This window comes from Bombina bombina, chromosome 3, assembly GCF_027579735.1.
Source record: "Bombina bombina isolate aBomBom1 chromosome 3, aBomBom1.pri, whole genome shotgun sequence".
NCBI lineage: Eukaryota > Metazoa > Chordata > Amphibia > Anura > Bombinatoridae > Bombina > Bombina bombina.
In genome coordinates this window covers 964,085,715-964,112,471 of record NC_069501.1, presented here as the reverse complement: position 1 = coordinate 964,112,471, position 26,757 = coordinate 964,085,715, and the positions used below count along the sequence as shown (strand labels likewise).

Below are 26,757 nucleotides of genomic sequence, written 5' to 3'. Positions count from 1 at the left end.
ATAAAAAAAACGGAGGAGAAAAGAAACCGCTTATTCCAAAGAACTTCTATTATGTGAGAGCTCTGGTTCCTTTTCATACTTATTAGCATATAATAATAATAATATTCATGTTGGGTATTTTCTGACTTTTTTGAAAACCAAAACATAATATACATATATGTACATACTTGATAGAAAAAAATAGATACATATAATAATACATGACAGAAACAAGACTTCTGTTTTCCATTTCTCCGCTGTCTGGACACATAACACATAATTTGTGAATAAGACATAGACCTGGCAGCTTTTTTAATAGAGGGTTAAAGTCTTCTGGGCAGTCCACCAAAATGTGTATTCTATAGTTAGTATTATCCTGCACTTTTATGTCCCATTACACTTCCATTTTCGATTTTGGCACTTATTAAGTTGATTTCATTAGAGTTAACTGTATTTGATTTTATTAGCATATATATGTTGTTGAGCCCTGGGGTAGACTTACCACATTCACTAAATTTACTCCACAGAACAAATAAAAAGCAGGGTTCCTTTATTTAAAAGGATTCTCTCATAGCAGATAGCGTAAACATTGCAACAATAAAAGACTACAAATGATTTTGTGTATGTGGTTGTAGATGATTAAAATCATCACTGAAAGGATTGTAGCCTTGCTGCTTCAGAAGCGACAAAGCCCAGAACAGATGGTCATTTGGAGGAAAATCTTCCCATTTAACCCAATTCCATCCTGCACAAAAAAAAAAAGAGAGAGGAGAAAAACATGGTTTAGACTGTTCCTAAACTGTACAAACAATCTAAGTCTGTTAGTGAATAGCAGGTTGTGATAATTTTCTAGAACTTAACAAAGCGATTTCTCAAACAGTGTTTGTTATATCCAGTTCTTGAATATCTTTACCAGGCCACATAAATATTTAATCTTGATGGAGCTAAGTAACTTTGGGTCTACTGAATAGATAGATTCAGATAGAGATTTTTTTTAACAAGATTCCAATTTACTTCTATTATCTAATGTACTTTATTCTTTAGATATCCTTGGTTGAAGAAATAGCAATACACATGGGTGAGCCATTCACACAAGGTATCTATGTGCAGCCACCAATCAACAGCTACTAACCCTATTTAGATATGCTTTTGACAAATGATATCAAGGAAATGAAGCAAATTAGATAATAGGGGGGGGCGCGGGCGGGTGGGTGCATGTGGTGATTGCAAAGTTTTCATTAAAAAAAATATTAAAAGAAAATGTTTAGCGATGGTGGGGCTGTCCGGGTGTTGGGCAAGGGATCTGGGAGTGAGGTAGGATATTGAGGGGGGGCAGCTACACTACAGAAAAAAAAAAAAAATACACTTTTTTAGGGGCAAACTGGGTACTGGCAGACAGCTGCCAGTACCCAAGATGGCGGCAAATCGGTAGAGGGGGAGGGTTAGAGAGCTGTATGTGCCAGTACTTACAATGGCGGTGACAATTGCAAGGTGGGGGAGGGAAGGAGCTATTTGAGGGGGGTCAGGGAGAGTTCAGGGGGTGGGATGTGTCAGGTGGGAGGCTGATCTCTACACTAAAGCTAAAATTAACCCTACAAGCTACCTAATTAACCCCGTCACTGCTAGGCATAATACAAGTGTGATGCGCAGCAGCATTTAGCGGCCTTCTAATTACCAAAAAGCAACGCCAATTCCATATATATCTGCTATTTCTGAACAAAGGGGATCTCAGAGAAGCTTTTACAACCATTAGTGCCAAAATTCCACAAGCTGTTTGTAAATAATTTCAGTGAGAAACCTAAAATTGTGAGAAATTTTACAATTTTTTTTATTTGATCGCATTTGGCAGTGAAATGGTGGCATGAAATCAACCATAATGGGCCTAGATTAATACTTTGGGTTATCTACTACACTACACTAAAGCTAAAATTAACCCTACAAGCTCCCTAATTAACCCTTTCACTGCTGGGCATAATACACATGTGGTGTGCAGCGGCATATAGCGGCGTTCTAATTACCAAAATGCAATGCCAAAGCCATATATGTCTGCTATTTCTGAACAAAAGGGATCCCAGAGAAGCATTTACAAACATTTGTGCCATAATTGCACAAGCTGTTTGTAAATAGTTTCAGTGAGAAACCTAAAGTTTGTGAAAACATTTTTTTTTATTTGATCGCATTTGGCGGTGAAATGGTGGCATGAAATTTACCAAAATGGGCCTAGATCAATACTTTGGGTTGTCTACTAAAAAAAATATATACATGTCAAGGGATATTCAGGGATTCCTGACAGATATCAGTGTTACAATGTAACTATCGCTAATTTTGAAAAAATGGTTTGGAAATAGCAAAGTGCTACTTGTATTTATTGCCATATAACTTGCAAAAAAAAGCAAAGAACATGTAAACATGTATTTCTAAACTCAGGACAAAATTTAGAAACTATCGGCTAGATTATGAGTTGTGCATTAGGGTAAAAAAGCAGCGTTAAGAGGTCCTAACGCTGCTTTTTTACGCCCGCTGGTATTACGAGTCTTGCAGGTTTATGGGCACCGCACACTTCTTTGGCCTTACCGCAAAACGACTTACGTAAACTTCGTAAAGTCTTTTTTCTATGGGACTTCCATAGCGCTGATATTACTTGTCCTGGGAGGCCAAAAGGTGAGCGGTACACCCTACCCTGTCAAGAGTCCTAACGCATTTAAAAGTCAGTAGTTATGAGTTTTATGGCACAACGCTGTAGCATAAAAATCATAACTAAAGTGCTAAAAAGTACACCAACACCCATAAACTACCTATTAACCCCTAAACCGAGGCCCTCCCGCATCGCAAATACTAAAATAAACATTTTAACCCCTAATCTGCCACTCCGGACACTGCCGCCACCTACATTATATGTATGAACCCCTAATCTGCTGACCTCAACATCGCCGCCACCTACATTATATTTATTAACCCCTAATCTTCCGCCCCAATGTCGCCGCCACCTACCTAAACTTATTAACCCCTAATCTGCCGCCCCCAATGTCGCCACCACTATAATCAACATATTAACCCCTAAACCGCCGCACTCCCGCCTCGCAAACATTAGTTAAATATTATTAACCCCTAATCTGCCGACCCTAACATCGCCGCCACCTACCTACATTTATTAACCCCTAATCTGCCGCCCCCAACGTCGCTGCCACTATATTAAAGTTATTAACCCCTAAACCTAAGTCTAACCCTAAACCTAACACCCCCTAACTTAAATAGAATTTAAATAAATCTAAATAAATATTACTATCATTAACTAAATTATTCCTATTTAAAACTAAATACTTACCTATAAAATAAACCCTTAGCTAGCTACAATATAACTAATAGTTACATATTGTAGCTACTTTAGGATTTATTTTTATTTTACAGGCAAGTTTGTATTTATTTTAACTAGGTAGAATAGTTACTAAATAGTTATTAACTATTTAATAACTACCTAGTTAAAATAAAGACAAAATTACCTGTAAAATAAAACCTAACCTAATTTACACTATCACCTAACACTACACTATAATTAAATAAATTAACTAAATTAAATACAATTACCTACATTAAATTAAATTAGCTAAAGTACAAAAAAAACAAACACTAAATTACAGAAAATAATAAACAAATTACAGAAATTTAAACTAATTACACCTAATCTAATAGCCCTATTAAAATAAAAAAGCCCCCCCCAAAATAAAAAAAAACCCTAGCCTAAACTAAACTATCAATAGCCATTAAAAGGGCCTTTTGCGGGGCATTGCCCCAAAGTAATCAGCTCTTTTACCTGTAAAAAAAATATACAAAAACCCCCCCAACAGTAAAACACACCACTCACACAACCAACCCCCCAAATAAAATACTAGCTAAAAAAACCTAAGCTCCCCATTGCCCTGAAAAGGGCATTTGGATGGGCACTGCCCTTAAAAGGGCAGTTAGCTCTTTTGCCGCCCAAACCCTAATCTAAAAAATAAAACCGACCCAATACACCCTTAAAAAACCTAACCCTAATCCCCTGAAGATCAACTTACCGGGAGACGTCTTCATCGAAGCCAGGCGAAGTGGTCCTCCAGACGGGCAGAAGTCTTCATCCAAGCCGGGTAGAAGTGGTCCTCCAGACAGGCAAAAGTCTTCATCTAGACGGCATCTTCTATCTTCATCCATCCGACGTGGAGCAGGTCCATCTTCAAGACATGCGACGCTGAGCATCCTCTTCATCCGACGACTAAAACAGAATGAAGGTACCTTTAAGTGACGTCATCCAAGATGGCGTCCCTTAGATTCCGATTGGCTGATAGAATTCTATCAGCCAATCAGAATTAAGGTATAAAAAATCCTATTGGCTGATGCAATCAGCCAATAGGATTGAGCTCGCATTCTATTGGCTGTCCCAATAGAATGAAGATAGAAGATGCTGTCTGGATGAAGACTTCTGCCCGTCTGGAGGACCACTTCGCCCGGCTTGGATGAAGACTTCTCCCGGCTTCGTTGAGGACTTCGGCCTGGCTTGGATGAAGACTTCTCCCGGTATGTCGATCTTCAGGGGGTTAGTGTTAGTTTTTTTAAGGATGTATTGGGTGGGTTTATTTTTTAGATTGGGGTTTGGGCTTGCAAAAGAGCTAACTGCCCTTTTAAGGGCAATGCCCATCCAAATGCCCTTTTCAGGGCAATGGGGAGCTTAGGTTTTTTTAGCTAGTATTTTATTTGGGGGGTTGGTTGTGTGGGTGGTGGGTTTTACTGTTGGGGGCCTTGTTTGTATTTTTTTTTTACAGGTAAAAGAGCTGATTACTTTGGGGCAATGCCCTGCAAAAGGCCCTTTTAAGGGCTATTGGTAGTTTAGTTTAGGCTAGGTTTTTTATTTTATTTTAATAGGGCTATTAGATTAGGTGTAATTAGTTTAAATTTCTGTAATTATTTTCTGTAATTTAGTGTGTTTTTTTTGTACTTTAGCTAATTTAATGTAGGTAATTTTATTTAATTTAGTAATTTATTTAATTATAGTGTAGTGTTAGGTGTTAGTGTAACTTAGGTTATGTTTTATTTTATAGGTAAATTTGTTTTTATTTTAATTAGGTAGTTATTAAATAGTTAATACTATTCTACCTAGTTAAAATAAATACAAACTTGCCTGTAAAATAAAAATAAATCCTAAAATAGCTACAATGTAACTTTTAGTTATATTGTAGCTATCTTACGGCTAGATTTAGAGTTGGGCGGTAGCCGTGAAAACCAGCGTTAGAGGCTCCTAACGCTGGTTTTAGGCTACCTCCGGTATTTGGAGTCACTCAAAATAGGGTCTAACGCTCACTTTTCAGCCGCGACTTTTCCATACCGCAGATCCCCTTACGTCAATGCGTATCCTATCTTTTCAATGGGATTTTTCTAACTCCGGTATTTAGAGTCGTGTCTGAAGTGAGCGTTAGAAATCTAACGACAAAACTCCAGCCGCAGGAAAAAAGTCAGTAGTTAAGAGCTTTCTGAGCCAACGCCGGTTCATAAAGCTCTTAACTACTGTACTCTAAAGTACACTAACACCCATAAACTACCTATGTACCCCTAAACCGATGTCCCCCCACATCGCCGCCACTCGATGAATCATTGAACTTGATTCTGATTGGCTGATTCCATCAGCCAATCAGAATATTCCTACCTTAATTCCGATTGGCTGATAGAATCCTATCAGCCAATCGGAATTCGAGGGACGCCATCTTGGATGATGTCCCTTAAAGGAACCGTCATTCTTCAGTTGGACGTCGCCGGAAGAAGATGGGTCCGCGGTGGAGGTCTTCAGGATGGAGCCGGTCGTCATCGGATGAAGATAGAAGATGCCGCTTGGATCAAGATGGTTGCCGGTCCAGATCGCCTCTTCTTCCCGGATAGGATGAAGACTTTGGAGCCTCTTCTGGACCTCTTCAGCCACCGGATGATGGATCGCCAGCCCCCGCTTGGGTTGGATGAAGATTTTGGAGCCAGGACGGAACGGTGATACCTGATGAGGTGAAGACAAGGTAGGATGATCTTCAGGGGCTTAGTGTTAGGTTTATTTAAGGGGGGTTTGGGTTAGATTATGGGTATGTGGGTGGTGGGTTGTAATGTTGGGGGGGGTATTGTATGTTTTTTTTTACAGGCAAAAGAGCTGAACTTCTTGGGGCATGCCCCGCAAAGGGCCCTGTTCAGGGCTGGTAAGGTAAAAGAGCTTTGAACTTTAGTAATTTAGAATAGGGTAGGGCATTTTTTATTTTGGGGGTCTTTGTTATTTTATTAGGGGGCTTAGAGTAGGTGTAATTAGATTAAAATTGTTGTAATATTTTTCTTATGTTTGTAAATATTTTTTTATTTTTTGTAACTTAGTTCTTTTTTATTTTTTGTACTTTAGTTAGTTTATTTCATTGTAGTTATTTGTAGGAATTGTATTTAATTTATTTATTGATAGTGTAGTGTTAGGTTTAATTGTAGGTAATTGTAGGTATTTTATTTAATTAATTTAATGATAGTATAGTGTTAGGTTTAATTGTAACTTAGGTTAGGATTTATTTTACAGGTAATTTTGTAATTATTTTAACTAGGTAACTATTAAATAGTTCTTAACTATTTAATAGCTATTGTACATGGTTAAACTAATTACAAAGTTGCCTGTAAAATAAATATAAATCCTAAAATAGCTATAATATAATTATAATTTATATTGTAGCTATATTAGGATTTATTTTACAGGTAAGTATTTAGCTTTAAATAGGAATAATTTATTTAATAAGAGATAATTAATTTAGTTAGATGTAAATTATATTTAACTTAGGGGGGTGTTAGTGTTAGGGTTAGACTTAGGGGTTAATACATTTATTAGAATAGCGGTGAGCTCCAGTTGGCAGATTAGGGGTTAATAATTGAAGTTAGGTGTCGGCGATGTTAGGGAGGGCAGATTAGGGGTTAATACTATTTATTATAGGGTTAGTGAGGCGGATTAGGGGTTAATAAGTGTAGGCAGGTGGAGGCGACGTTGTGGGGGGCAGATTAGGGGTTAATAAATATAATATAGGGGTCGGCGATGTTAGGGCAGCAGATTAGGGGTACATAGGGATAATGTAAGTAGCGGCGGTTTACGGAGCGGCAGATTAGGGGTTAATAATAATATGCAGGGGTCAGCGATAGTGGGGGTGGCAGATTAGGGGTTAATAAGTGTAAGGTTAGGGGTGTTTAGACTCGGGGTACATGTTAGAGTGTTAGGTTCAGACGTAGGAAGTGTTTCCGCATAGCAAACAATGGGGCTGCGTTAGGAGCTGAACGCGGCTTTTTTGCAGGTGTTAGGTTTTTTTTTCAGCTCAAACAGCCCCATTGTTTTCTATGGGGGAATCGTGCACAAGCACGTTTTTGAGGCTGGCCGCTTGCGTAAGCAACTCTGGTATCGAGAGTTGAAGCTGCGTTAAATATGCTCTACGCTCCTTTTTTGGAGCCTAACACAGCCTTTATGTGGACTCTCAATACCAGAGTTATTTTTATGGTGCGGCCAGACTAAAGCCGGCGTTAGCATTTCGGGTCGTTACCGACAAAACTCCAAATCTAGCCGTTAGGGTTTATTTTACAGGTAAGTATTTCGTTTTAAATAGGAATAATTTAGTTAATGATAGTAATATTATTTAGCTTTATTTAAATTATATTTAAGTTAGGGGGTGTTAGGTTTAGGGTTAGACTTAGGTTTAGGGGTTAATAACTTTAATATAGTGGCGGCGACGTTAGGGCCGGCAGATTAGGGGTTAATAATATTTAACTAATGTTTACGAGGCGGGAGTGCAGCGGTTTAGGGGTTAATATGTTGATTATAGTGGCGGCGACGTTGGGGGCGGCAGATTAGGGGTTAAAAAGTGTAGGTAGGTGGTGGCGACATTTGGGGCGGCAGATTAGGGGTTAATAATTATAATGTAGGTGTCTGCGATGTTGGAGGCAGTAGATTAGGGGTTCATAAGTATAATGTAGGTGTCGGCGGTGTCCGGAGCGGCAGATTAGGGGTTAATAATGTAATGCAGGTGTTGGCGATGTCGGGGGCGGCCAATTAGGGGTTAATAAGTGTAAGATTAGGGGTGTTTAGACTCGGGGTTCATGTTAGGGTGTTAGGTGTAAACATACATTTTATTTCCCCATAGGAATCAATGGGGCTGCGTTAAGGAGCTTTATGCTGCTTTTTTGCAGGTGTTAGACTTTTTTTCAGACGGCTCTCCCCTTTGATTCCTATGGGGAAATCGTGCACAAGCACGTTACACCAGCTCACCGCTGACTTAAGCAGCGCTGGTATTGGAGTGCAGTAAGCAAAATTTTGCTCAACGCTCACTTCTTGTCTTTTAACGACGGGTTTCTGAAAACTCGTAATAGCATCTGACACTTCTTATTATAATACAAGATTTAATTACGAATACTCTCAAGAAGACTGAAAAAAGAATACTGGTAAAAGGGATACTGTGACCACATTGTTTCTTTCTTTTATGATTCAGATAGAGCACACAATTTTAAGCAAATTTCTAATTTACTCAAATTATCAAATTTTTTTCATTCTCTTGCTATCTTTATTTGAAAAAGCAGGAATGTAAGTTTACAAGCTGGCCCATTTTTGGTTTAGTACCCTTGATAGCAAGTGCTGATTGGTGTCTGAATTTAGCCACCAATCAGCAAGCACTACCCAGGTTCTGAACCAAAGATGGGCCGGTTTGTAAACTTACATTCCTGCTTTTTCAAATAAAGATATTAAGATAACAAAGAAAATTTGATAATAGGAGTAAATTAGAAAGATGCTTAAGATTTCCTGCTCTATCTGAATCATGAAAAAAAAAAAAAAACTGGGTTCAGTATCCCTTTAAACACTCAAATAATTCCATTAAAATGTACCATGAGTGGTGTAAGATTAAAAATATATAATGCTTTATTCTAAAATGTTAAAAGTGGGTGTATTCTGTAAAAACATTCATGCCTCCAATAGTTTGGTATATATTATTTGTCATTTCAGTAACTGACCTTATCATGTTTGAACTTTTTATATATAGGCACCTATATTGAGTATCCTGGTTATTATTATACAAAATGAATAGGAATGGTACACTTCAACGTTATTAATTTTAAATCAGCCAAATATATATATTTATTCTTTTCACAATCTGTATACCTGTGCCTCACTTTTAGACAATTAAAATCTTGACATTTATATTTTAATGGGAACTGTTTCTTTAAGTAACATAATACTGCACAGCAGGGATAATATAATAACCCCTCCACATTTGTAACTTTATTTACATATATCAATTTTCTATCATATTAAAAGTAGTTGCAGTATATAGTGTAGGAAAAAATCCCTGATAAACTTACTTGTAATAAGGTTTGTTAAGTGAGAGGATACAAATATAACTTTGTAATACAATTATAATGGCATCATTCCCTTGAACATATCCCAGAAATAAACTTTACTTATAGGGACAGTCAACACCAGAATTTTTGTTGTTTTAAAAGATAGATAATCCCTTTATTACCCATTCCCCAGTTTTTCATAACCAACACAGTTATAATAATACAGTTTTTACCTCTGTGATTAACTTGTATCTAAGCACCTTCTGACAGCCCCCTGATCACATGACATTTTATTTATTATCTATTGACTTTCATTTTAGCCAATTATTGCAGTGTCTGCCACAATCCACGGGCGTGATCACAATGTTATCTATAAGGTTTACCTGAACTAGCTCTCCCCTGCTGTGAAAAGCAAATACAAAGCATGTGATTAGAGGCGGCCTTCAAGCACTTAGAAATTATCATATGAGTCTTCCTAGGTCTAGCTTTCAACTAAGAATACAAAAAGAACAAAGCAAAATTGGTGATAAAAGTAAATTGGAAAGTTGTTTAAAATGGCATGCCCTATTTGAAACATAAAAGTTTTTTGGACTTAACTGTCCCTATCTTTTTAATAGCATAAGAGCTTTGCTTAACAATGATATAGATATTAGGATAAATAGCTTTGATAAATGGACTTAGCTTACTCTTGAATAACAATATTCCTATATACGTTGGGGTTCTATGCAATTTAGTGTTTGTAAATATTTAGAGCAATTTGCTAATTCTACAAAGCTAATACCTTCCGTTTTGTCTCATAGTTTGTCGTTATTATGTGCAATAAAGTTACATTTGTATCCTCTTACTTAACAAACCTTATTGCAACACTATATTTGGCTGATTTCCAATGAATACAGTTGAAGCGTATCATCCCTACACAGAGTGTTTTTTTAACCTCAGCATTTACAGTCAAAAGCTCAACAGATAGGCAAGATTATGCATCAAGATTTTTGTATGATTCTGTATGATGTCACTCACAGGCTTCTAGAAGACACATTGTATGAGATGCTTGTGTTTCTGGATGTGAAGGAGACACATGTGGTTTAAATACAATAGGGGGAGTGTCCTGGCAGCTGCCATGTTGGGTTGCAATACTGGCAACTAAACAAGAGGACGATACACAGTAGTGGACCTACTCAGAGGGCCCTGGTGCAAATATTTTTTGAAGCCTCCTAAAGGTACCCAGTAGTAAGCAATAAATATATATAAATATATATATATATATATATACACATACATACATACATACATACATACATACACATATACATATACATACATATACACACTAATCTGCATATTGATTTTGGGGATAGATAACCGCACTAATAAAAGGCACCCCTGCATTAGGATTGTACACAATTTGCACATGTGCATGTATAGTCTGGCTGCCATGGGCTTCTCCTGCACGTGGGCCCTGGTGCAACTGCACCTGCTGCACCAATGGTAGTTCTGCCCCAGACTTTACATTCCGCTGTGTATCTGAAGAAATCTGAAGCATCCAGTATAGATATTTGGCAAATAGATGGCGCTGGTCTGTACAGTGATGTTTCTCTATATGGCGAAGAGAAAAAGGGCTTGAGGTGTGTGTAGGATCCAATTAATATAAGTGCAGTATACTCACTCCATAAGTAGTGGGAGTTCAGCTGCGATGTAATGTGTCTCCAGAGTGATGTAGTTCCCCAGAATAGTTTCAGAATCTCTCAAGAACCTGTTAATAGGTCTGCAAGCAAATGAAGACTCAAAATGACCAAAGGTGTCCAGTAAATCAAGAAAAAACAAAATAGTAACTTACTCCATAAATAGGAGAATCCGGCTTGTCTCAGCAAAGAGCAAAAAATATCAAGAGCAATATAAAATCAATAAAATCAAGTAGCTGTGTGATTTTATTGATTTTAAATTGCTCTTGAGAAAGACTTGCTAAAAGTTGAAACGCGTTGAGCTTAAATAAATATCTTTTTATCAAAGTTGGAAGACTGTTGATATTCTTCTTTGCTGAGACAAGCCGGATTCTCCTATTTATGGAGTAAGTTACTATTTTGTTTTTTCTTGATTTACTGGACACCTTTGGTCATTTTGAGTCTTCATTTGCTTGCAGACCTATTAACAGGTTCTTGAGAGATTCTGAAACTATTCGGGGGAACTACATCACTCTGGAGACACATTACATCGCAGCTGAACTCCCACTACTTATGGAGTGAGTATACTGCAATTATATTAATTGGATCCTACACACACCTCAAGCCCTTTTTCTCTTCACCATATAGAGAAACATCACTGTACAGACCAGCGCCATCTATTTGCCATTTTTCCACTTGTATATAACAGTCACAGAGGAGAGACTGTAAGAAGGCTGCGGTCTTATCTAAAAGGAGAGTATCAGTTCTTGTTACATTTAAGTGTTATTTTCCATCTAGCACTGTATATTGTATCTTTTTGTATCAGTATAGATATTTACCTGTACTGCAAAAACTGCTGACTAAAAATATATATCTTTCTTTCTGGTTTGCCAGCTTATTTGGTCTGGAATGTTGTAGTCTTATGCCGCCCTGCAGGGGAAAGGCCTCAACACTATCCCTCCCAGTAACACGGCTATGGAATAAGCATGATATAGCTCACTTATTTTGTAAACATATTTAAACTCTTACACTGCGCATAGATTCTGTGTAAACCATGGCAAATCCTGCCCTTATTTTGGATGAGCTGAGCAACTTGTTGGATGTCCATGAAGTTGCCTTTGAGACAGCTCTGTCAGATATGGTGTCAAATTAAAACCAAGTACTATTAAGGGTTGCTAGATGATACATATATATTTTGGAAGCCTGTTCACCCTCAAGTAACTGTATAATAATATTACATCAGGCGTCTCTCTGCTACAATTGTTGCCTGTGCAACCCTTTTGTAAAACTGGAATTGGCAAAGAAATACCTTTTATAAATACGATTTACAAATGACACACACACACACATATATATATATATATATATACACACACATACATACACACATATATATATATATATATATATATATATATCTCAAATGCAGTCATACAATAATTACTTACAGCTTGGTCTCCAAACATTTTATTTGTTACCAATCCACAAATTGCTTAGAGGGACTGTGTATTGTAAAATTGTTTTCCCCTTAACGTGTTCCCAATGACTTGTTAAACCATCTACAGGGTATAAAATGTATGAGAAATTGTTCCTTTGTTTCTTTTTGTAAATTAAATTGCTGCATTTGCTCTTTGAAAGCACAACTCATCAAAATAGGCTAAACTTGCAGAGAGATCAGACATCGTTATCTTATTACTGAAATGCTTCACTTTCTTATTTCTGTCTCTATACAATACTTAGAACAATTGAAAATTAACAATTTAGAACTTAATCTCTCCCTCAATCAATATGTGTCTCCTTCACATCCAGTAACACAGTGAAACACGGTCATTGTAAAATGACTTCCACAATTCTATAAAGTGACCATATATAATTAAACAATATTTATGCATAATCTAGCCTATCTGGTGAACTTTTGACAATCTACCATTAAGTACTGTAGTTGCCGAGGTTAAAATCCCACTCTGTGAAATGTCTGAATTAATTTGCAACTGAAATATTTGTAAGATATCACTTTCACTTGTTTAAAAGTAGAAAAAAAATGGAATCCTTTCTTCCCCGAAAACAGACATTATATGCCAGATATAATGATATCCAGATATAAACATAATCAATAGGAAAAAAAATCTCTATATAAGTTATGAAGATTAATTGCCACTATCTGTTACGTTCTCAACAATATTTTCATTTGTAGTAGGAACCCTAGTATTTCTTTTAAGTGGAATTTGCTGCAGTATTTTTAAATTCAATTATTTATTTATTTGTAATGCTTAATTAGAGTGACAAATTCTGTATTTAAAAATAGGCGTCATAGAAAAACATTTTTATATATATTTGTCCTTATTCCCCTTTTCTTAATACTTGTTACATTAAGACATGGATGCCGATCTGTTACACACGTTTCCTGTATTGACACTTCACATCACCTATCACGTTGATATTAGTCATTTCCCCCCCTTCCGAAATATGTCACTTTAGGCATTGATGCCGCTTTTATATTGCCATTTGTTTATCAGCAATTCCCTTTTTCCTTCATTTATATATTTTAGTTCACATCCATAATATAATATATACCCATATTGATGGGATCGCACTAAATGTACGCCCTGTTATCACATGCTATGGTTTTATGCAATTATTAGTACACACATTCATCAAATTGACAGGGTTGTTAGTGAGACATACGTATGGTGTCTACACTAAATTCGACACCCCCCCCCACATCGCCACTATGGGTTTTACATCCGTAGTGACGTCAACTATCCCTCCCATTAATCACGCCCATAGTTACGTATACTAGTAACACGTTAGCATGTCTGTCAAACACAAGTATGGCGTTGCTATCGAAACTCGACCCCCCCCTCAACATCACTATTGGTTTCACATACATAGTGTCATCAAGTACCTCCCTTTATCACGCCCTTAGTGACGGAAACTAGTAACATATTCATATGGGCGTAAAGCCCGGATTGTAATATGAATACGGACATATATTTGGCTTAAATAAATACATCTTCTACCTAAGTAATTAGGTAAGAAAGAGTTCTTAAAAAAACAACCTTTAATATGAACTAGAGTTATTTGATGGCTACAATATAGCACCACTTTTAGGATTATAAGGGCCAATGAGCAATCGCATAATCTCGGTATATACTATCACTTGTATACTAACTATATTAATCTTCATTCATATTTTTATTTATATTTAATACTTTATTGTTATTTATACTGTTCTCTATGTGTAATATGTTGAAGTTAGCAAATTAATGAAGTATACACTCCAAACAAAGGGTTAAATTGCTGGGAACTCTCCTCAGTGGGTGTGGTTCCCAGGTGTTTGTATTATGATTGGAAAGGCTTGTATATTTAAGGCTATTCACAGCCTGTGTTGTATGCCTGATGAAACAGCGTTTTGAGGCGCTGAGAAACGCGTTGCAATTTGTTAAGGAGTGCAGCTAGCATACCCTACCTTATGGTTCCTGTTTTTATTTTTTGACATTTTAAATACATTTGTTTTTACACTGGAATCTTTCATTGCCTACCAATTGTGACAGACCCTTCTGTCAGGACTGAAGGAGTTAATTGTGTTTAGCTAAGAATCTAAAGACAGGTTTTCTGGCCTCAGCTATTGTGTGCTATAATTACATTTAAGTAATAAACAGGCCATTGTTTAATCACCCTCAGAGAGCAGACGCTAGGTGATAAGACAAGCCAAATGTGTTTAAGTTGTTATCTGCCTAAGTAAAGTATTTAAGTAATGTAATTCTACTGTTTCATAAAAGGGCGTCTTCCCCTTTTTATCTAAATGTACAAGAGTCTTTCAACCCCCCCATCTGGGGTCAAACCTGTATAAAATACTAGGCATCTAGCCTTTAATACATGACATTCTGTTTTAAACCTGAAACTGGCTGGGTTGTGAATTGCTGATTCCCTATGCAGGACATTGTTCATCTGGTATTAACCCTTGGTACACTGTTGGTACCGTAACAATTGGTGGCAAGCGACGGAATGAACCTTATCGCCCAGAAGAGCAACTACACAAGCCAGTAACCTCAGGAAGAGGGGGATTATTACAATACTGACTAAGATGGAAAGAGTACCAGGGACAGAAGGAACCAATGGGCCCAGCATATCAGACAGAACCCCTGAAGAAGCAAGCTTTGATCGGGCGGTTAAAATAAGACTGGCATATTATGGCCCCAACCCATCTGCGGAAATTATCGACCGGGTCATAGCAGCTGTGGAGGCCAACCTACTTCGCCAAAGCGGCGCTTCAGCAGCCCAAATCACAGCAAACCCAGGGGAAAAGGGAAAAGTAAATTTTGCAGCTTTTAAAAACTTCCTGGAAACAGAAGGAGAGATTGATGGGTACCTTGCAGATTTTGAGAGGCAATGTGCACTACACAAGGTACCCGCAGAGGACTGGGTCACGATATTATCCGGAAAATTATCCGGCCGGGCCAGTGAGGCTTTTCGGGCCATTCCAGATGAGGAAGTCGGGGATTATAATACTGTAAAAGAGGCTCTGCTCTCCAGGTATGCGGTTACACCGGAGGCATACCGGAGGCGGTTCAGAGACACTGTTAAATTAACTGGAGATTCCTACCTTGAGTGGGCATGTAAGGTGCACCGCACAGCAGCTCACTGGATAGCGGGGTGCCAAGCCGTGTCTGGGGAAGAGGTGCTGCAGCTATTCCTGTTGGAACATTGCTTCGACAAGTTACCCGCAGGAGTTCGAGAGTGGGTTCGGGACCGTAAACCCTCCACCCTGCATGAAGCGGCTCGCTTGGCAGATGAGTATACGGATGCCCGCAAACTGGACACTTCTACCACTAAGCCCCCTGCTAGAGTGGAGTACAGACCCCCAGTCACCCCAGCAGCTGCCAGTTACCAACCCCCGGCGCACCGCTATACCACACGGCCTCTGGCCACGAACTACCCTCAGAGAGCCTGGTTCAATTCGCGGGGCTACTCACAACCGATTCGGTGCTTTAGATGTAAGCAACTAGGGCACAAAAGACCAGAGTGTCCCCTAAATGCAGCGAACCAAGCACAGTCCTGGAGAAGACCTGCCGGCGGAATCACACGTAACCCTCAGCCTGCGGCCCGCTACGTAGAGGCGCAAGAATGCTGGGGCATCCTACATGAGGCAGACCTTGTGCAAGCTGCCCACCGGAATAACCGGCAACTGGTTAAAGTGAATGGGAAGGAGGTCAGTGGTCTACGGGATACTGGTGCTACCATGACCTTGCTTCGAAAGAACTTGGTGTCTGAGAAACAGCACACAGGAGACACTGTGGCTGTGAGGGTAGCAGGGGGCACTGTGTTCCGCCTACCTGTTGCCAGGGTACATTTGGATTGGGGAGTGGGCGCTAGACCTGTGAATGTGGGGGTCATGAAGGATTTACCCGCTGATGTTCTCCTTGGAAATAACTTGGCCCCCCTTGTTTCTGGCTACGCTCCTATGGGTCCCGCTGATGTTAACCCTGTGACTACCCGTGCCCCGATCCGTGCAGCAGAGACTGACCCCCCTGCTGCTAAGCCCCAGGACGCTGAGCTCAGTAAATCTCTGTCCGCTATTGATACGTGGAAGTCCCGTTACAATGCGCTGATGAAGGAGAAGAGGAGCGCAGAGGAAAAAGCACGTTTAGAACAGGAATCTCTGCTAGACAGGCTGCACCGACAGACTGCAGAAAACACCAGCTTGAGAGTGGAACATGAAACATTAAAGACAAACTTAGTGACACTTGAGGAGAAGCTGACGCTGGCTCATAGTGAGGTGCAGCAACTCAAGGGCACCCTATGTCAGTATGAAGGGATTGTGGATACCTATAAAGAGCAGGTACAGAAAACTCGTAAAGAAGCTGATGGGATTTTGAAGGACTGTTTAGCCCTAGTCTGGGCACTGAGGAAGTTGAACCCTTGTTTGTATGGACAGGAATTCTCTCTCATAACGGAAATACAGATGGATTGTCCTGACAAACTGACATGCCTACCACCTCCTAGTCCGGTCATCCCCAGGTTGACCCGCCAAAGGGTCAAGCCGGGTCTGCCGGAGTGTTCCACAAGGGGGGAGTTATGTGACAGACCCTTCTGTCAGGACTGAAGGAGTTAATTGTGTTTAGCTAAGAATCTAATTTCTAAAGACAGGTTTTCTGGCCTCAGCTATTGTGTGCTATAATTACATTTAAGTAATAAACAGGCCATTGTTTAATCACCCTCAGAGAGCAGACGCTAGGTGATAAGACAAGCCAAATGTGTTTAAGTTGTTATCTGCCTAAGTAAAGTATTTAAGTAATGTAATTCTACTGTTTCATAAAAGGGCGTCTTCCCCTTTTTATCTAAATGTACAAGAGTCTTTCAACCCCCCCATCTGGGGTCAAACCTGTATAAATACTAGGCATCTAGCCTTTAATAAATGTCATTCTGTTTTAAACCTGAAACTGGCTGGGTTGTGAATTGCTGATTCCCTATGCAGGACATTGTTCATCTGGTATTAACCCTTGGTACACTGTTGGTACCGTAACACCAATCATATACCAATCACTCCCATTGGGAGTATCAAGCTGTAGAAATTCCAGCACTGCTGAGTTCCTGGTGTTCCTGTTTCGGGGAGATCAGTTAGCTGGGTTGCTGTCAAATATCCAGCCTGCGACTAATAGCACTGTCTGATGGAGTGAGGATAGTGCAGCCTGTTCCAGCGTTTGTTATCTACACTTCTGAGTCATAGATTCATCCTTCCACAACCGATCTGGTTGTCTGCTGCAAGTGGGACACTCTTATTTACAGACTTACCTTTTTTTCCTTTGAACTTTTTTTAATCCCTGTTGCAAGAGAACACTGTAGGGAAGTATATATGTCTACACGTTTATATATAAGTATGTGTGTGTGTGTGTGTGTGTGTGTGTGTGTGTGTGTATCTAGGCACACATATATAGTTCCTTCCTTCATCAATAATTAACAAACAACAAACTTTCGGTATTTGGTTAAATGGTTGATATAATTTCTTGTTGTTAATTACCCTTGCCCAGTAATTTTGTTTACATTGTTTATTAGGAGCCAGTCCATATTGACTCCTTTTATTTTTATACCCTAAAAACTGTGTTCAGACGTTTATCAGCTACTTTTGATTTTTGAGGCAGATGTTTGGGCTTCTGGTATTTCCTCAGAAAAAAAAAAATCACGAAGATCTATTCAGTAGATCCAAAGTTACTTAGCTCTACTTCGATTGTGTTTGGAGAAAGGGCTAAACCCGGCCTGATTTAGACTGAATTACAAATTATACAATCTAGAAAGTTTAATTGGAACACAAACTATACAAATTATTATATTACATTTCATTGTTTGAGAAACCACCTGCAGGGACCCTTGTGAGGTCTATAAGATGGTTTCATGCCAAACGTAAAAGTATTTGAGTATCTACCCTTAGTGTTGCTCATTTGGTTGTGTCTGTGTCAAAGCTACCATTTTTAGTCCAGTTTTGAAAAATTATAGAAATGTAATATGCTGTGCAGATGAGTAAACGTACCTTCATTTTTTTCAGGCTCTAGATTTGTTGGTTCTGATGGGTAACTCGGATCTACCTCCCCTTGCATTATAATTGTAACATAGTGGTAATTATCCTTCAGGCTGATTCCATTTACCACTGATGCAAAATGTACATTTTTAAAGTGAAGTCCAGTTTCCTCCAGTGTTTCGCGTTCTGCGCAATTCTCCCAACTTTCTCTAGAACAAAATTAATAAATTAAATATGATTTAATATAATTAAGACATTATTAAGACTATTTTGATTGTGTAAGAAAAAATGGGCGATGGATGGTATAAAACTTGTGTTACCTCCCAAAAACAACCACAAAATTGTTATTTGCCTTGTTAATCTCTTAACCCCTTAATGACAACAATACTTTTCCATTTTCTGTCCGTTTGTGACAAAGGCTATTTTTACATTTTTGCGGTGTTTGTGTTTAGCTGTAATTTTCCTCTTACTCATTTACTGTACCCACACATATTATATACCGTTTTTCTCGCCATTAAATGGACTTTCTAAAGATACCATTATTTTCATCATATCTTATAATTTACTATAAAAAATATATAAAATATGAGGAAAAAATGGAAAAAAAACCACTTTTTTTTAACTTTTAGCCCCAAAATCTGTTACACATCTGCAACCACCAAAAAACACCCATGCTAAATAGTTTCTAAATTTTGTCCTGAGTTTAGAAATACCCAATGTTTACACGTTCTTTACTTTTTTTGCAAGTTATAGGGCACTAAATACAAGTAACACTTTGCTATTTCCAAACCACTTTTTTTCAAAATTACTGATAGTTACATTGGGACACTGATATCTTTCAGGAATCTCTGAATATCCCTTGACATGTATATATTTTTTTTTAGAAGACATCCCAAAGTATTGATCTAGGCCCATTTTGGTATATTTCATGCCACCATTTCACCGCCAAATGCGATCAAATACAAAAAATCGTTCACTTTTTCACAAATTTTTTCACAAACTTTCGGTTTCTCACTGATATTGTTTACAAACAGCTTGTGCAATTATGGCAAAAATGGTTGTAAATGCTTCTCTGGCATCCCCTTTGTTCAGAAATAGCAGACATATATGGCTTTGGCGTTGCTTTTTGGTAATTAGAAGGCCGCTAAATGCCACTGCACACATACTTGTATTATGCCCAGCAGTGAAGGGGTTTATTAGGGAGCATGTAGGGAGATTTTTGGGGTAATTTTAGCTTTAGTGTAGTGTAGTAAACAACCCAAAGTATTGATCAAGGCACATTTTGGTATATTTCATGCCACCATTTCACCGCCAAATACGTTCAAATAAATTTTTTTTTTACATTTTTCTAAATTTTTGGTTTCTTACTAAAATTATTTACAAACAGCTTGTGCAATTATGGCACAAATGGTTGTAAATGCTTCTCTGGGATCCCCTTTGTTCAGAAATAGCAGACATATATGGCTTTGGCGTTGCTTTTTGGTAATTAGAAGGCCACTAAATTCTGCTGCGCATCACACTTGTATTATGGCTAGCAGTAAAGGGGTTAATTAGGTAGCTTGTAGGGAGCTTGCAGGGTTAATTTTAGCTTTAGTGTAGAGATCAGCATCCCACCTGAAACATCAGACCCCCTGATCCCTCCCAAACAGCTATATTCCCTCCCCCACCCCACAATTGTCCCCGCCATCTTAAGTACTGGCAGAAAGTCTGCCAGTACTAAGATAAAAAGGTATATTTGTTTTTTTTATAGCATATTTACATATGCTGCTGTATAGAATCCCCCCTTAGCCCCCAAACTCACAGATCCCCCATCAAACAGTTCTCTAACCCTCCCCCTCTAACTTAATGGGCACCATCTTGGGTACTGGCAGCTGTCTGCCAGTACCCAGTTTATTAAAAAAAAATATGCTTTTATTGTTTTTTTGGACTTTTTTCCCCATTTTCTGTAGTGTAGCTTCCCCCCCCCCCCCCAGAACCCTTCGATCATTTATTGCATTAAAAAAAAAACCTTTTCTCCCAATTTTGAAATTACATTTTTCTGTAGTGTAGCAGTTCCCATCCGCTCCCGCCCCGTGCACGCGCCCGCCCGCCGCCCACGTGCACGCGCGTCCGTGCGCGCCCCCGGACACTGCCGCATCCGATCCGGCCTCCGATCCCGCCCCCTCCAAATCACAGGCCCTTGGCAGGCCGCCCACCCACCTCCCTGCCTTGCTCCCACCCACCAACGACGCTCCGATGCAGAGAGGGCCACAGAGTGGCTCTCTCTGCATCGGAGGCTTGTAAAGGGGTATTGCAGGATGCCTCCATATGGAGGCATCACTGCAATACCCTCAGAGCTGCTGGAAGCGATTGTGATTGCTTCCAGCACTCAGACAACTGACGTACCAGGTACGTCTATTGTCATTAACTGCTTGTTAATGCATGACGTACCTGGTACGTCAGTTGTCATTAAGGGGTTAATAATGACACCAGTAAAGACAAACAAAATCGAGATATCAGGGGTTTATTAACCACATCATTACCTGAAGTGCCTGTATGTTGATCCCTTTTAATAGTGTGTAGTGATGCTAATATGACAAATGAGTGCTAAAAAGCATAGAGATATGTGAAGGGGAATTATGGGTAAAGTGGCCATCTGTCTTTGTTTTGTGATAGATTTTACTTTTACTTAGTATAGAAGTGATTTTTTATTACATTTTAACTCTCATTGAGCAGGTAGCGTTTGTATCTATTTGGTGACATAGCTTTCTAATGCCATCTAATATAGTGGTGGGTAATGCCAGTTTCTTTTTCTCATGATAAAAACCAATGTTACATTAAAATACTTTTTGGGATACTCAGTGATTGTGATCAGAACAAACAGGATTGGTACATGGTAAGTATAGGATAAAGAAAAAAGGTTCTGTCCTGAAAATTAAACTGTATGATTGTGTTTTTCTATATATTGCTGTACTTTACACTCTATTGACACTCAGAGACTTATAATAAATACAGTATGTTTTATTCCTTAGCACATTTTCAATAGACTATGAGGGTCTATGTATCCCTCTGGATTTAAAGAAGTGGTTCACAAGGGACTATTCTGTCTATTTGATGACATATATGGCTGAAAGTTTAAAAAAACTATTTGGCTTGTTATAGTGTAGCTTAACCGCACAAGGTACTATCCACAAGTACCTGAAAACTTGAAACAGTGTGTGCATGACATATATGGCTCCCATTGCTTATTTTGGAACCTTATTGTGATGATACTCTGCAAAGCAAGTCCTCAAGCAACACATCATGTAAAAATGCAGCAGACGAGTCTTCTATCTCCTTTTTCCAGGTGGTGTTTCCATATCTAAACATATATATAATAATTATTAAAGGGATACTGAACCCAAATTTTTTCTTTCGTGATTCAGATAGAGCATGCAATTTTAAGCAACTTTCTAATTTACTCCTATTATCAAATTTTCTTTATTCTCTTGGTATCTTTATTTGAAATGCAAGAATGTAAGTTTAGATGCCGGCCCATTTTTGGTGAACAACCTAGGTTGTCCTTGCTGATTGGTGGATAAATTCATCCACCAATCAAAAAGTGCTGTCCAGAGTCCTGAACCAAGAAAAAAAGCTTAGATGCTGTCACAGATATCAGACAGCGAAGGCTATCCCCCACCCCCCTACATCCCCTGTTGTTTCTCAGTGGTTTTGGGCTCCTCAGAGCAACCACCATCTTTGGAAGCTGTTTGCTTTGTTTTGGCTTGTTTTTGTATTCAGAGATGAGTTGGTTTATGACCAGGAAAACCCTCCTAGGCTGGCCGGGCTCCTGAAACTCCCGGTCGACCGCCTCACAACGGACACCCGTCTAACCCCTCTAAGGCTGTCCAGGCTCCTGGAACTCCCGGTCGGCCATAGGACAGCAGGACACCCGCTGACTTTGCCCCTCGTCGCTCCAGCGGACATGTGCCCCAGAGCTCCGCTCTTTTGGGGATTGGTAGCCCCTGGGGAGGACAAGAGGTGGGCAAATTACCAGAGGGGAGCTCCTTTGGTAACCGGGGTTTTTGGACACCCCTAACCCCATAACTTCAACGGACTGTAACTCCGGTCCCCAGTAACGAATCATGTTGGTTTTTGGACTGTGAAATCTGGGGACGAGAGCTTTAAAATGACACCCTGGAAGTGCCGCCGCTCCACCGGGATCACCCCGAAACCGCCACCCCTTTGTATTGAGATTATGTGGGACTGTGGCTCCTATGGAGGCGCCGGTCAGTCTGGAGGGGTGGGAATGGCGGGAAAATTCTGGGATTGTCCTTTGTCTTATCAAGATGAGCTGTCTATATAAAAAGGAGTGTGTGTTTTCAATAAAATCAGTTCCTGTTCAGCCTGAAAGCTAGTCTGTCTAGTTATTTGGGTGAGCTCCAGTTAAAATCACTTTCCTGAGCTACATAGCAGCCTGTTTCGGGCAGTGGAAGGACACGCTGGAAGAGCTACCTAATCTGGGTAGCTGGAGTCTGCCACAGGGTGGGACCCTGAGTACTGGTGCTGTCAGGCATCAGGGGTGGCTACAGGCTGTGGTCACTTGCCAGCTACATAGCTGCAGTCGGCAGGGAAAAAGCAGGACCCCTTTTGGCGGAGCTACCCAGTTGGGGTAGCCGGGGATATCCGTCACAGATGCCTTCTTTTTCAAATAAAGATAGCAAGAGAACGAAGAAAAATTGATAATAGGAGTAAATTAGAAAGTTGCTTAACATTGCATGCTCTATCTGAGCCACAAAAGAAAAAAATTGGGTTCAGTGTCCCTTTAATTATTTTAATTTTTATTAGAGCAGTAATCAAGGCATCTGAGAGACCCAGTATAGTCAGTTTAATCTGCTTAGAATCCAGGCCTAAAAGTCCACCAATTCCAGCTGCAGATACAATGTTGAACCCTATGAAAAGAAAAAAAAAGCTTGTACTAATATACCTATTTGTAGAGATCAGGGTAAAGCAAATAAGGACCGTATTGGCCAATGTGGAATTACTGCACTTTTTCTCTACTTTGTCAAATTTTATTTTTATACAAACAAAAGCAGGTTCTTCTGTAATTCAGGGCATTGATCTTGCTGTGTACAGAGATGGCTTTTTGAAAGGAACATACTAGGTTGGTTTTACTTATTTACTTCTGCCACCAACAAATCAGTTCCTGGTTCTTGTTTATTGGGAGCAGAAGTACATAAAAGTACATAAAATCCTAGTATGTTCCCAAATGTTATTCATTCTCTTGGTATCTTTATTTGAAAAGCAAGAATGTAAGTTTCGATGCCGGCCCATTTTGGTGAACAACCTGGGTTGTTCTAGCTGATTGGTGGATAAATTCATCCACCAATAAACAAGTGCTGTCCAAGGTTATGGACTTTCTTTTTCAAATAAAGATAGCAAGAGAACGAAGAAAAATTGATAATAGGAGTAAATTAGAAAGTTGCTTAAAATTGCATGCTCTATCTGAATCACAAAATAAAAATTTTGGGTTCAGTGTCCCTTTAAGCAACTTTCTAATTTACTCCTATTATCTTTATTTGAAAAAGAAGGCATCTAAGCTTTTTTTTTTTGGTTCAGACCTCTGGACAGCACTTTTTTATTGGTGGATGAATATCTCCACCAATCAACAAGGACAACCCAGGTTGTTCACCAAAAATGGGTCGGCATCTAAACTTACATTCTTGCATTTCAAATAAAAGATACCAAGAGAATAAAGGACATTTGATCAAAGAAGTAAATTAGAAAGTTGCTTAAAATTTCATGCTCTATCTGAATCACGAAAGAAATAATTTGGGTTCAGTGTCCCTTTAGTTGAAATAATTTTTACTGGTACAAATCATATCAGATCATACAGGACATTAACATTAGACATATTAACAGTACTATTCCTTTCTTTATCTTGTACTTTGTTTTATCCCCCTTTTCCTTCCCTCCCATAAAAAGAAAAAGAAAACAAAAACAATATTTTAAAAGAAATTTGAACCAATTATTAACAAAATTAAAACATGAACTGTTCCCGCCGAGCAGTAGAGTTATCTTTGTATTACCTTAGTTTATATATTTTATTTCCTTTTCTTGACATTTTACCTTTATCATTTATTTATTTCCTCTAGTCGTTGTTCCTACGTGTGAGAAACTTTGTAATTATATATTGGGTTCCCTTTCAGCAGGCTCTGTTTCAGTGATATCCAAGTTATTAAGTCTATCTATTTTATGTTTATTCATTATCCAATGTATCCATCGGTTTTGAAAGTGGCCTGACGTGCCCTGCATCCACGCAGCGGACTCGGACATCGTATAAATATCCTCTATTTTGTCTATTACTTCAGACCATCTCGGAGCCCCCACCTTCCAGTACCTAGCTATACATGTTCTTGTAGCAGTGCAGAGAATGTTGATAAATGTGTTAGTGGATGTGTTGAAAGATTCCTGTGGAATGTGTAGTAGAGCTTGAGATGCTGTGAGCCTACATGTGTCTCCCAGTATTGTCTCTAGTAGCTTTGCAAGGTTATCCCATGTAGGTTTTATTTTTGGGCACTCCCACCACATGTGAATATAAGATCCTATCTCTGCACAGCCTCTGTAGCATAGCCTATTACTCCGGGGAGTATAATGTGACGACTTTAATGGTGTGAGGTACCATCTATATGAAGTCTTAAGTGCGTTTTCTATAAGGACCGCTCCTACCAGTCCTCTACTAATCTTGGAAAAGATATTTTGCCATTCTTCCTTTTCGTGTATTTCCCCTAGGTCTTGTTCCCATCTTTCATATAATTTAAGCTTTGTTTGATTCTTGGCTTCTTGTATTGCTAAATAAATCTGTGAGATCGTTTTATTTTTCCTATTAGGTGACATTATGAGTCGTTCTAAAGTGGTGTATGTGGTGGATGTATTGCCTTGCCTAAATTTATTGATAGCACTAGAGATTTGTAGATATAGAAACCATTGAAGATCAATTGGGTGAATTTTGTCCTTTAGCTGTGTGTACGTCATCATTTTCCCCTTGTCCAAAAAATCTGCCACCCTGTACAATCCCTTATTCTCCCATTTCGTTATCTGTCTCTGGAAATCAGTGTGTAGTAGTGTTCTTATTGGAGTTGTTAGAGATTGCGCTGGTATTAACTTCAGCGCCTTTGTGAGAGTGAGCCAGATCTGTTTAGTGTCTTCCGTAACCCTTAACTTTCTTAGTGGCCTGTGTGTTATGGCAGTGGGATTCCAAATAATATCGGTTGCATTGTTCATTCCCCCTATATCTGCTTCAATAGAGGGCCAAGTGAGGTCTCTACAATCTTTAGCTAGCAATGTAGCATGTGCTAGCCTAGCTGCCTGATAGTAGTCCACCAGGTTGGGTACTCCCATGCCCCCCATGTTTTTATGTTGTTTAAGGGTGTGTGCGGCTATTCTGGCCGTTTTATTACCTCTTATGAATCTAATTATGTCTGATTGGAGATCTTCTAATTCCCTTTGTGGAACTTTAATAGGGAGGGCCCTGAATAGATACAATAATCTTGGTAGGACATTCATTTTTACTGCTGAAAGTCTTCCATACCACGAAAAGCTTCCCTTCTTCCATTTCGTTATGTCCTTCCTAATAGTTTTAAAAAGTGTAGAATAGTTTGCCTGGGGGTTCCAGGAGGGCGGAGCCTGGCTGTGCAGGAGTATGGCCGCGTTTGAATAGTGCTCCCGAGCCGTAGGTCGGCCAAAATGCTATCAAAATAATAAAGAGACCTGAGCTATGACCTAAACTGAGCCTAAGAACCAAGGGTGCCAAGGGTGCCATTGCTAACTAACTTTCTGAGTTGTGATTCTGTGTCCCCGGTGTTACCTGTGTTACCTGTGTACTACCTGTACTATCTGTGAGCAACGTGACACACTACTATCGGGCTGCAGTGGATCTGTAGCCCAGTTTGCAGCATCTGCGCTGAGCTTGCCGCCCGACTTGTGTCTTAGAGTTTGGGGTTTTGCCGCCAATACCGCCAATACCGGAGAAAGGACCGGGTACCTCTGAGCACCTCTCTACTTGTGGAGCGGGTATCTCTCGCATCGGCTGCTGTGGTGCTGTGGTGCGGCTGGCGGAGGGAGACTGGAAGCGTGCATAGCCCGGCGTCTCGGGCATACAGCTGGAGTGGTGTTCTTGACTCGGGAGGTGCCGTGAGACTTGCTTTCTAACCTTCCTAACCTTCCTAACCTTCCTCCATAAGGACTGTTGATATACTGCTTGTATCACTGTCAGTAAACACGGCAAAGGGGCTT

The 26,757-nt window shown here is 39.4% G+C and overlaps 1 protein-coding gene across 2 annotated transcripts in view; it reads right to left on the bottom strand.

Annotated features, from left to right (window-relative positions):
• Positions 1-512: 512 nt before the first annotated feature.
• The window catches only part of NUDT15 (nudix hydrolase 15), a 52,738-nt gene continuing 26,493 nt past the window's right edge, over positions 513-26,757 (bottom strand). For both annotated transcript variants that reach the window (XM_053708015.1, XM_053708016.1), the window contains 2 exons: positions 18,517-18,713; positions 513-724 (listed from right to left, as the gene is read on the bottom strand). In XM_053708015.1, the coding sequence (XP_053563990.1) occupies positions 585-724; positions 18,517-18,713 (337 nt within the window). In that variant the 3' untranslated portion in view covers positions 513-584. The remainder of the gene's footprint in view (positions 725-18,516; positions 18,714-26,757) is intronic.